The 12684-nt window shown below is 40.7% G+C and overlaps 1 protein-coding gene across 4 annotated transcripts in view; it reads right to left on the bottom strand.

Annotated features, from left to right (window-relative positions):
* CPQ (carboxypeptidase Q) overlaps positions 1 to 12684 on the bottom strand; it is a 740357-nt gene that overhangs the window by 75903 nt on the left and 651770 nt on the right. For all 4 annotated transcript variants that reach the window (XM_082258858.1, XM_082258857.1, XM_082258856.1 and 1 more), the window contains exon 7: positions 803 to 1004. In XM_082258858.1, coding sequence (XP_082114984.1) covers positions 803 to 1004 — 202 coding nt within the window. The remainder of the gene's footprint in view (positions 1 to 802; positions 1005 to 12684) is intronic.

The following is a 12684-nucleotide window of genomic DNA, read 5'->3' as shown; positions in this document are numbered from 1 at the left end:
TCTCTGCTGGATTGGGCTGTGTCTTTGCTGAATATTTGAGGATGTACTGTATCTTAGCTGGATTGGGCCATCTCTTTGCTGAATATATGGGGATGTCTCTTTGCTGGATTGGGCCATCTCTTTATTTTACTGCATTGCTTTTATTAACAAAATGGTTTTCCGTTGCAATTTAGTTGTATATCCCCCAATTTGTACTTGGTTCCCTGTTTTCTAAAGGGGTGGGTGGAGACAAGTGTGACCTAGGGGAGAGGGGCGAGTTCCTGCACCTTCTCTCTGAGAAAAAAAAATCCCTGGTAAGAAGTATCTGTTTTTACCAGGCCCCAAATGCAGTGTAGTACCCCATTTACAAGACTGCCCTTTAAGCTGCTGTCAATATTAGCTGCTTTCTGGTGCCAAAAATACTACATCAATGGAGATTTTAAAATTCTATTCTGAGCAACAAAAAAAAAAGAATGCATAACTTAATGTTAAAGAGTATGTGAAATGAAAGTTGGGGCACAGGCAGAACAAAATCAAAATCCACTAACAGGGGTTTGCCATATCTAGTTACTCTATTTAATGCAGCAAACAATTCTGCAGCGTGGTTTCATTGAAGGCAAAGAATAAAGTACAAAGTGCAGTAATCAATAATATTCAGAATTTAACCTTTTAATGATCTGCCTGCAATTCACTGAAATCCTATTGGCTAAACTAGGTTACTACATTTTTGCATCATTCATGACTGCTATGTGCACTGTTTTATGAGAAAGCTCTAATGTAATATATAAAATTGCACTGTATTATCTTTTAAAGCACTGCTCACCTGGAACACCAGCCTGCATCCAGAAACTAATATCGGTTCCTTCTGCAGGGTCGTACAGTTTGGTTATATTGATAGGTGCAAGCAGCTGCATGACTTCTGACATGATGGTCCGGGCTTCTGGCTTTCCAGAAAACTGTATACCAAGAGGCCTAAATGTTCCCAGATCAGACTCCATCACCAGGTCCATGTTTCCAATGTCTTTCTGTCAGAAAAAAACAAAAACAAAACACATATTCACAAGAGGGTCAAACAAAATGTAAACTATACCAAAGGCAACCTTAATGTTAATGAAAATATGTTATACAAACTATTTCTGCTTATTATTTTTATTTTTCACTTTTTTTCTAAAGTTTCTTGACTCTGCCATACAATAATAAAAAAAACAACAAAAAAAAAAAAACGTTTCCATGGCACTTTCTACTTTACATGTGTCAAACACAAGGCTCAGTGCTGAATCTGGCCCACGAGTCCGTTTCATGTGGCCCTTGCACCTCTCCTGCAGCTACAGCACCCGCCTTATCTCTGGCCCCCACTCTGTCTCAGCAGTTGGCAACAGAGAGGTAAACAGAACTCCTATTACAGATCCTACGCCTCTCTGTAAAGCTGCAGCACACCTCTCTGCCTCCCTTGGATTCAGCATTCAGCAGACTCCAGCAGCTGACTCCAGCCCTCCCCTGGTCCTCCTCCAGACCCTGCACTTTCGGTTTCCCAGCTCAACCCCTAGCTTCCTCCCCCGAAGCAGCACAAGGGGGAGCACTGGGATGTAAGGGAGGGTGGAGGACTCTTAATTTCTGATGGTGGGATGCTCTGGACATCTAGTATTACAGATACAGCCGGCTCTTTGAGGGCAACCAAACTGCTGATGCGGCCCACAATGAAATTGAGCCTGACACCCCTGCTCTACATTATGAGCCTTGGTTTATGTTGCTTAGCAGACTGAAATCTGAGCCCTCTAATGCAATATCAATCAGATACAAACTCTCAAAAATGTTTTTTCATAATGACCTTTTTAGTTTATGAAACATCAATTAAAACATGGCTTAACCTTTTATCGTTGGTGCTGGTATTGGTGACTCAAAGTGATCTTATCACTGGTATCATGGTATCAGATAAGTACCGATCACCCCGACTTTAGGTATCCACGTTCTTCATTGAGATCTCCGTGCAGCTAAACATAAACAGCCCAGGCCAGTGCTTCTCAACCTTTTTCAGTCAAAGCATCATTTAAAATTCTGCACAATCTTAAGGTGCCCTATTCTAAAATGTAAAAAGCTAAACAAATAGTTTTACATATGGCAGCAGCATTCACACATATGGGTCACCCAACATTACAGGTGATTTATTCCTTCACCTTTGCAAAATGGTGCTGACTACTATTTTAGTGTTTCTCTTCTCTCTCATTTTCTCTCCCTTTCTCTGTTAATGTGACCCCAGTTCTGACAGAAAGGGGCAGGAGAGGGGCAAGCAAGGATGTGGTGCAGGTGCCCGATATCCTCCTTATCAAGTGATATTGTCATTGGTGGTTAGGATGCCAGTGTCTGGCCTGCATGGTGCCCAATGCTGCACAATAAAAACCTGTGGTATAGCGTAAGAAAAAAGAGGCTTGATTCACTCACTGGCTTGTTGACAATTTTGTAGCCATTTGTGGCAATTTCTAAGCATTTTGCCAAGGTACCCTTATAGAACCCAGAAGACACCCTGGTTGAAATAAACTGGCCCAGACTGAAACCAGATTCAGTCTGACATGGTGCATCACAGTGCAGTGAATGTTTAGGGCCCATTCACACCTATGTAATTTTTCGTATAACTGCAACATGCGGTAAGGCACCATACATGCATTAGCTCGTTGTGATACCATTCATTTTCAATAGTGTTCTAAGGTTTCAATGCATGTGTTGCAGCACACTAGCACTACCATGCACTGCATGACTTGTTCGACTTTTGGTCTGTTTTTGTCTGTTTTAGTGTTGGCAGCCCATCTAAATTGCTGTATGAGTTAACAAATCGACTAGGTATGAATGAGCCTTTATTGTTAATGTTCTGAATGTAAGGGTCTTTTGTTTTTAAGAGATGGTCACCTAAATAAGATAGCCATTCACCCATTTAGAATGGACCAAGCTCTGACACTTCTGAGTAGTGTCGAAGCTTGCCCTTCATTCACACTGAGATTGGCCCATCAATATCACGGGCCACCTCACTGGTCAATAGGAATGTGTGTGAGGTGGAAAGGGCAGTCCAGCTCCATCGCTGCCAGAAATGCCAGAGTTTTGCCTGTTCAGTTTGACTCACCATTTGGCCCTAGCAGAGGACATTGAAAACTGTTGCAGGTACTGTATGTGCAAGAGCTTCTAGTAGATTTAATTCTTAAATGACAGTATAAATTTAAACACAACAATGCCATAAGTATAACTTTACTAGAACTTCAGAATTTAAGATTCATAACAATTTAAAGAGGGCCTGGCCTGTACCACACATTGAAAAAAAAAAAAGATTTTTGCACATGACCAGATTTTTCAGTGAAGTATTTTTGGAAAGTAGGGAAGTTATGGGAAAAAGGGTAAAACATGAGCTTTTCTATTAAAAAGAACTTGGTTTAGAGCTCTAAATATGCAGGTAAATCCTTGAGTTAGATACATTTATCTCTACAAACTCAATTGTCATTTACAATTGTTTTAAAAAAAAGACAACCTTTAAAAATCAGATCAATAGCTTTCACAGGACTAGACTGACATATACCATTTAGAAAGCCCTACAGTCTAGGGTAAAGCTTCACGGTCTGCAGAAAATGGGCCAGTTATTAAAAGTTCTACTTGTGCTTTCAAGTTACAAAAAAAAAAAGAAAAATTGACAGAACATGTTTGCTGTCCAAAGTGAGCTAATGACAAAGAGCCGTAGTATTCTCTATAATTACCATCTCTACCTCTCTGGCAATCCTGTGCACCTATTTACACGATTGCTCCTTGATTGCTCTTTTAACCTATCCTTATATAAATTGTAAAATCCTTTGTGTGTAAGGTTGGTGTGTAATTTGAAGTCAGATTACTAAACCATGTCTCAGTCATTCCTAAAAAAAGCATTCTCTACTGGAAATCAAGGAAAGTATTTTCTAGCTGTGTATGTACTCTGGCCTATTCTGGAATTTTTTTTAAATCAGCTTGGAAATGAAAGTATGATTTACAATATATTTAATATGCAATTAGTGATATACTGATACTAGTGATATATTACAAAAAAACATATATTGTTTATCTATGTGTGGTTAACCACTTGCCGACTGCCGCACGACTATTTACGTCGGCAGTCAGCCCCTCACAGGCAAAGTGACGTAGATCTACGTCGCTAGCCTGTGAGGGTCTAGGGAGCGAGCGAGCGCGCGCCCCCGGAGGCGCGCTCCCGCGTGGTCACGGACCCCCCCCCCCGCACGCACGTGACCGGCAGACCAGATGTCCGCCGGTCACTCGGCGATCGTCGCTGCAGAGGGAGAAAGTCAGGCGGCTAGTGTAAACAAGCTGCCTGTCATTCTCCCCTGTGTAGAAACAGTGATCACACGGTTCTACTATGTAGGACTGTTGATCATTGTTCCTACAGCTCAAGCCACAGCCAATCACAGTTAGAATCACGGCCCTAGGGACACACACAGCCCCTCCCTCTCAAAAAAAAGTTAACCCCTTCACTGCCAGTGTAATTTTACAGTAACAGTGCATATGTATAGCACTGATTACTGTAGAAATGTCACTGGTAACCCCAAAAGTGTCAAAAATGTCAGTCAAGGGTCAGATCTGTCCGCCGCAATTTCGCAGTACCGCAAAAAAAAAAATCGCAGATCGCCGCCATTACGCGTTAAAAAAAAACAAAAATGACAAAAATCTTTCCCTTTGTTAGTAAACGCGATAACTTTTGCGCAAACCAATCAAAATACGCTTTTGGCGATTTTTTTTACCAAACATATGTAGCATAAAACAAATTGGCCGAAAATGTTAAAAAATTTAGATTTTTACAGTTTTTTGTTGGGGAATTTCATATAAAATAATTTGAAAAATATTGCTATTTTTGCAAAATTGACGCTCTTTTTTTGTTTATAGCGCATGATCAAAAAATCGCACAGGTGATTAAATACCACCAAAGGAAAGCTCTGTTTGTGGGGAAAAAAAGGACATCAAATTCGTTTAGGTACAGCGTCGCACGACCGCGCAATTGTCCGTTAAAGTCACACAGTGCCGAATCGCAAAATAGGCCCTGGTCAGGAAGGGGGTAAAATCTTCCTGGGCTTAAGTGGTTAAATGCAGTATTTATTCCACAACCTAAAGGCAATCTGTCACCAAGAAAGGAGAATTTGGATATGAACAGTCATATACATTATTGAGCAGTCATATGTGCATATAAGAGCTGTCTCATGGGTCTGCTCTGCCAGTTTCTGCCCTAAAAGACAGAGCTATAGCCTATATTTGCATCTGATCAATATGTAAATGGTGAAGTATCTCCACTCATGGCCAACCGTCTAACATATCTTATTTCACTGGCCCACAGGCAAATGCACCCAAGTATAGTCCTCCCCTAGCTGCAACCCATGGGGTGTGTCTTTCATGTCTAGACCATATTGAGGGGCAGCAATGCACTGAAATGATGACTGTATACTTCCGAAATGCATATCACCCAGCTGCAGAGGGGCAAGTTAAGCTAGGAAGCCAAGGTCTTCAGCAATTAAGAGGCAACAAGTTGCCCATACTTGGCATATGGTAAACTAAAAGAAAAGTTAACTTTCAATTTAAAACTGACTTTCTGAAGAATAAACTTGACAGCTTTAGAACAACATTCAAGCACCTAAAATTGTGCTATATGTGCCCTGAATATGCTGTGGAGATTAACAACAGTAAACTGTGTTTCTGCTGATGAAAATAAGAGAGTGCAGCCTGTTATTTTCCTATTTATAACTTAGCAGCATGTGCTTTTAATAGTGAGCCACCCACATAATACCATTATGTCCCTTGGTAAAATGTGCACACTTTTCATAACTTACAAATTATTAACACATGGTAAGAAAAATTAAGATTTGGAATAAATTACTATATATATATGTGTTTTTCACAAGGGCCAAAAAGTATTGAAAGAATCAGATTTACATATGTGTGTTGCTTGTTTGAGAAGAGCAACATGTTAAATGAATAGCAATCCTAAAGTGGAACTTCGAAACTATGAAAATATGGACTTTGTAGGCACATATATAAAACATATCAAAATGTATTTATACAAAAAAAGGGACATACATTTAAAAAAGAGAAAGAAATTATAAATAGTTACATGAACATAATATAAAATATGGTCAGCCAGGAAACGGAACAGGCTCTGTATAAGTTGTTGCAGCTTCTAATGCACAATGAAAATCCCAATGTGTGTAGTGAAATCAGAGCAAGCAAGGGAATTTTTTTTTTTTTTTTTAAATAAAAGAAGCAGAATTTACATTGAGGTCAAGATTCAGAAATTCACAGTATGTGTGCACTTTGAAAGAAGACATTTTGGGGTCCAACGCAAAGAAACAAACCCTAATCCTCAGTTAAAGAACACTCACAATATTTGAGGATTTTTTTTATGTGTCAGACCACCTGAACTACAAAAAGAAGTCTAATAGTCTACCCATTTGCCCAAAAAAAAGAAAGTAGCTTGTGTGAACTTTGCTCTAAAATTTCTTCAGGACCACAACGATGCACACTCAAGCAACAAACTATAGTAGCACCAATTGTTATTTTAAAAAAAATGTTTTAGAGTAAGTTTAAAAAAAAAATGGGTATACCCCCTGAAAAAAAGCATTAGGGCTCTTTCACACGGGCGTTCCGCATGTCCGTATATTATCCTATTTTTTTGCGGATGATATACGGACATAATGTATGTCAATGGCATTGCGGATGTCAGCGGATGACCATCCGCTGACATCCGATTTTCGTCCTTTCAGTTCTGTTCCGTTTTTTGGAACGAAACAGAACCCTATTTTTTCTTCCGTTTAAAAAACGGAAAGGACGGTAAATCGGATGTCAGCGGTGTCATCCGCAATTACATACATTATGTCCGTATATCATCCGCAAACGGATGGGATGATATGCGGACATACGGACCGGATGACACAAGTGTCATCCGTGCCCGTAAAAAAAAAAAAAAAAAAGTGCCGGAGCGGATCGCAATACGGTCCGCTCCGTGTGAAAGAGCCCTTAGGCTGCATTCACATGTCAGCGTATGATCGCGGGCAGAACCGCCGCGGTTCCGCCCGCGATTCCGCCCGCGATTCTGAGATTTATTGCAAATCGCGGGACGCCTAGCGTTGCCCGTTGATTTGCAATAGCCCCCCAAACGCCGAGCGATGTTGCCGCGATTTACGCCCGCCGAATCGCGGCAACATCGCGCAAACAAAATCACGGGACGCAATACGCTCCAAAGAAGCTCTTGTACTTTTTTGGAGCGTATTGCGTCCCGCGATTTTGTTTGCGCGATTTTGCCGCGATTCGGCGGGCGTAAATCGCGGCAACATCGCTCGGCGTTTGGGGGGCTATTGCAAATCAACGGGCAACGCTAGGCGTCCCGCGATTTGCAATAAATCTCCGAATCGCGGGCGGAACCGCGGCGGTTCTGCCCGCGATCATACGCTGACATGTGAATGCAGCCTTAGGCATTACCATAATGTTTACATATCTACAATAAACATACAAAACTGTATTTCACAATATTGTTGGCCATGACACTGTGACTAGCTTTGTGATCCGATCACTTTTACCAAAAGCATGAGGCTACATTTCTATTCTGGTTGTGTGTACTGGAAGACCCTGCTTCAGGAATGCTTCTTTCTTTTTTAATACACCGGGAGCACAGGTTTCCTCCCACATTTCAAAAACATTATGGTAGGTTACCTATCCTCTAATCTAACTGGCCTAGGGAGTGCATGGGTCCTTGTATTACTTTTGCTGGGTTACAGACTGATTATAATTAATCTAAGCACTATGTAAAGAACTGCAGAAAATGTTTTGATGGGAGAAAATACCTTATTTGTGATGAATCATGGGTGTGTTATGTGACTTCAATGAACACCTGTACTCTGTGCATTGGCAAACCTTGACGGCAAGTGTTTTATACACCTGTCAACATGCATTTAAAATAAATGCATAGCGACACAAAAATCACATGAGCAAACTTATTTAGGTAACATTGCTGGTCTAGAGCTCTCATGAGAAGCTTTGATAAAACATGTACAGCTTTGTGTCACAGGAATCTCACCTTGAGCTGTGTATGAGCTAAGAACTCACCAAATAAACCACACCACTTAGAGAATATAAAAGCGGTCCTACCATTCATCATCTCTCTAGAACCTGTTCTAATGCTCACCAACTAAACATTTTATAGAACGTTCAATAAAAAAAAGAAAATAGGTGCAGTACTATCTAAATCAAACCCCCACTCTGTAAAAGACAATTAATTCAATATTACAGATGTATTAAAAACAAAAACACAGTAATACATTGTGTGCACTCATCCCATGGATAAGAAAAAGCGTTTGGTTCTACAAATGATTCCATGTCCTCCACCACTCTCAGACTACTGGCGTGTGACGTTGCTCTTTTTTTTTGTGCACTCATAGGTATGAAGTGCCATTATTGTAAGGACATCTGAAAAATGGACCTAACACACATTTTTGCATGCTTTTCATTGCATTCCTATTGAAGTCAGTTAAAGAGGAAGTAAACCCTCTGCAACTTTTACCTATAGGTAAGCCTATGATAAGGCTTACCTATAGGTACTGTAAATATCTCCAAAAACATTTACCGTTTAGGAGATATTTACCTTAAATGCAGCCAGTGACATTACTGGCGCATGCACTCTGAAGGAACGGCCGCTGGTGCCGTTCCTTCAGAGCCCCGTGCCGGCACCTGCATCTCCCGTGTCCCCATCCGGCACTCAGTGTGAGCCTCTCAGGAGTTTAGATCTGTGGGAGTCATTGGGAGACAAGCTGGAACTTGTAAACACAGAAGGCAGACTTCTGTGTTTACAAGTTACAGTGGTGAGCAGGGAGCAGAGGGCCTGAGCCAGAGGTGGTGAAACTGAGCTACACCAAGTTCCAGCTAAAAAAAAGCCCTGGATACAAATATTTTCTGCCAAAGAGGATTGTAAACTTTTATCTTTCCCTTTTAACCACTTGCCGACCAGTCACATTGACTGTACTGCGGCAAAGTGGTTCGTTATCGTCCAGCGACGTAGACCTACATCGCTGGACTCCTCCCCCTGTAGGCGGCGCTCGCGCGCCGCTGGAGGTGCGCTCCCGCTGTTTTCAGTCACAGTGGGAGTCGAGCCAGGGGAGGAGCGTCGGCGATTGCCGCTGCTCTTGCCCGATCGTCGGGGAATCTACTAAGTGACAGGCAGGGACAGATAGCATGGTTCAGCATAGCTGAACCTGCGATCTGTCCCTGACTCACTCAGTTACTTCCCCCCACACACGTTAGTAAGCACCAGGCATACATTAACCCCTCCCTCTCCAATAAAATTAACCCCTTCCCTGCCAGTGTCATTTTTACAGTAACAGTGCATATATATAGCACTGATTACTGCAGTAATGTCACTGGTACCCCCAAAAGTGTCAAAAATGTCAGTCAAGGGTCCGATCTGTCCGCCGCAATGTCGCAGTCCCGCAAAAAAATTTGCAGATCGCCGCCATTACTCGTTAAAAAAAAACACCAAAAATGACAGAAATCTTTCCCTTAGTTAGTAAACGCAATAACTTTTGCGCAAACCAATCAAAATACGCTTATTATGTTTTTTTTTACCAAACATAGGTAGCAGAAAGCAAATTGGCCAAAAATTAAAAAAAAATTTGATTTTTAAATTTTTTTGGGGGGGGGGAGAATTTCATATAAAAAAATGTTAAAAATATTGTTATTTTTTCAAAATAAATGCACTTTTTTTGTTTATAGCATAAAAAGTAAAAATTGCACAGGTGATCAAATACCACCAAAAGAAAGCTCTGTTTGTGCGAAAAAAAGTTCGTAAATTTTGTTTGGGTACGGCGTCGCACGACCACGCAATTGTCAGTTAAATTCGCACAGCGCCGTATCGCAAAAAGTGGCCTGGACGTAAGACAGCAAAATCATCCGGTGGTAAAGTGGTTAAACACCTTAGGATTCTGAAACAATTTCTCCAAACAAGGTATATTATATACATTATATAATATAATATCATTATAATAATATATAATATAATATATAATTAAAGTACCAGGGCTTCTGTTACCATTTAAAATCTCAGTTGGTCTATATTAATTAACCACTTGCTGACCAGCCACCGCATATATACTGCGGCAGGTCAGTTCTATTGCGCGGAACAAAGTACCTGTACGTTGTTTCCTGTAATAGCCAGAGGGGGGGGGGGGGCGTCACCTGCGATCGCTCCCCATAGAGACAGAACGGCGGTCTGCCTATATAAACAAGGCAAACTGCTGTTCTGTCACAGATGAACACAGGGAGCCTTTGTTCCTGCTATTCAGGAACACAGATCTCTATGTTCATCTAGTAAGTCCATCTCCCACACAGTTATAAAGCACCCCCTAGGGACACACTCAACCCTTTGATTGCCCCTGGTGTTAACCCCTTTCCCGCCAGTGTCATTAGTACATTAACAGTGCATATTTTTAGCACTGATTACTGTAGTAATGTCACTGGTCCCCTCAAAAGTGTGAGTTTGATGTCTGATCCGATCTGTCCACCGCAATGTCGCAGTCCCGCAAAAAAATGCTGATCAACGCCATTACTAGTTAAAAAAATAAATAAATAAATAAATATGCCATAAATCTATCCCCTAGTTTGTAGATGTGATAACTTTTGTGCAAACCAATCAATATACACCCATTGGGATTTATTTTACCAAAAATACGTGGCAGAATACATATTGGCCTAAAATAATGGAAAAAAATTATATTTTTTAAAGTGTTTTTTAGCAAAAAGTAAAAAATATTGTTTTTTTTTCAGAATTATCACTTTTTGTTTACAGCGCAAAATTTAAAAACAGCAGATGTGATCAAATACCACCAAAAGAAAGCTCTATTTGTGGGAAAAAAAAGAAAATCTATTTTATTTTGATACAGCGTCACATGACTGCGCAATTGTCAGTTAAAAAAACGCAGTGCCATATCGCAAAAAATGGCCTGGTCATTGAGGGGATAAAACCTTTCCGGTCCAGAAGTGATTAATATAGTAATTTGTGATTTATACAGCGCTCATGATTGTGTGAATATATACAGATAATGTATTCCACTGTGGATGTTATGCTGACCCTTATTTTACAATTGTACATATACTGTTAGACACATAAGAATATTTACAAGTTGTAACTGGAATCTGGATGCATGTAAAGGCCTTGATATTTTTTTCATTTATTAGTATTAACTATCTCTGAAATGGTCTTCCTCTGCACTACTGTCTGAGCATACAACTGATAAAAACAGCATAATTCAGCAGCATTGCACCATGAGAACTGCAATTATCATGGCAAAAGCCATTCTTGGCAAGTGTTTACAGAGCATAATTAAAGAGTAACTCCACTTTTGTTAAGAAAAAAATATTACGCTCTGGATGTTCAATGCACACTGCATGGATTGTAACAAACTTTGTTTCAGATTCTTACCTTTTGTTATTCTAAAGACATCCTGGTGTGTTTGTCTGTGTCTATGTGGTAAGTGAATCTATTGGGAGTGGTTTCATAATTATCAAACAGTTGCTGCACCTGCAGGGCTCTCTCTAATGAGGAAAATTGCAGGCTCTGCATCCCTTAACCACTTGCTGAGCACCCGCCGTAATTTTACTGCGGCAGGGCGGCTCAACTGTGTCCAGTCACGTAGTACTACGTGACTGGAGTGCATGTGACTTGGGCGGCGCGCGTGCGCCGTCAGAGCCGCGCTCCTGCTGTGTTTAGACAGCGGACCGCGGACTGCTCTCCTGTGATCATCCAGGAAACCGAGAGAAGACCCGCCTGCTCATGTAAACAAAGCAGGCGGATCTTCTGTCAGACAGGCAGGGAGACATCAGCAGTTTCAGCTAAGCTGAAACTGCAATTTCTCTGTGCCTGTCTCAGAACCCCGCCCCCCCCCCACACACACACACACACACAGTCAGTAAGCACAGAGGCATACATTTAACTCCTTTGATCACCCCCAGTATTAACCCCTTCCCTGCCAGTGTCATTTATACAGTAACAGTGCATATTATTTAGCACTGATTACCGTATTACTGTGTCACTGGTCCCCAGAAAAGTGTAAAAAATGTCAGTTAGGGGTCCAATCTGTCTGCTGCAATGTTGCAGTCCTGCTATAAATCGCAGATCGCCGCCATTAGTAATAAAAAAATAAATAAATAAAAAGTCCAAAAATCTATTCCGTAGTTTGTAAACGCTATAACTTTTGAGCAAACCAATTAAAATACACTTTTGGGATTTTTTTTTTTACCAGAAATATGTAGCAGAATACAAATTGGCCTAAACTGATAAAAAAAAATTAATTTTTACATTTTTTTTTAATTGGGAATGTTTTATAGCAGAAAGTAAAAAATATGGCGTTTTTTCAAAATTGTCGCTCATTTTTTGTTTATAGCGCAAAATCTAAAAACTGCAGAGGTGATCAAATACCACCAAAAGAAATCTCTATTTATGGTAAAAAAAAAGGACATCACTTGTATTTGGGTACAGTGTCGCACGACCGTGCAATTTTCCGTTAAAATAACGCAGTGCCGAATCGCAGAAATGGCCTGGTCATTAGGGGGTAAAACCTTCCGGGGCTGAAGTGGTTAAGAAGTGATTTCCCTTTGGGAGTATCTCACTAAAAATGACATTTTTGTTGCAGGGGATGCCTGGAATCTGACTTG

This window comes from Pelophylax lessonae (genome assembly GCF_965119305.1).
Source record: "Pelophylax lessonae genome assembly, chromosome: 5".
NCBI classification, from domain to species: domain Eukaryota; kingdom Metazoa; phylum Chordata; class Amphibia; order Anura; family Ranidae; genus Pelophylax; species Pelophylax lessonae.
The sequence above is the reverse complement of the archived record's forward strand: the minus strand, read 5'-3'. Positions and strand labels throughout refer to the sequence as shown.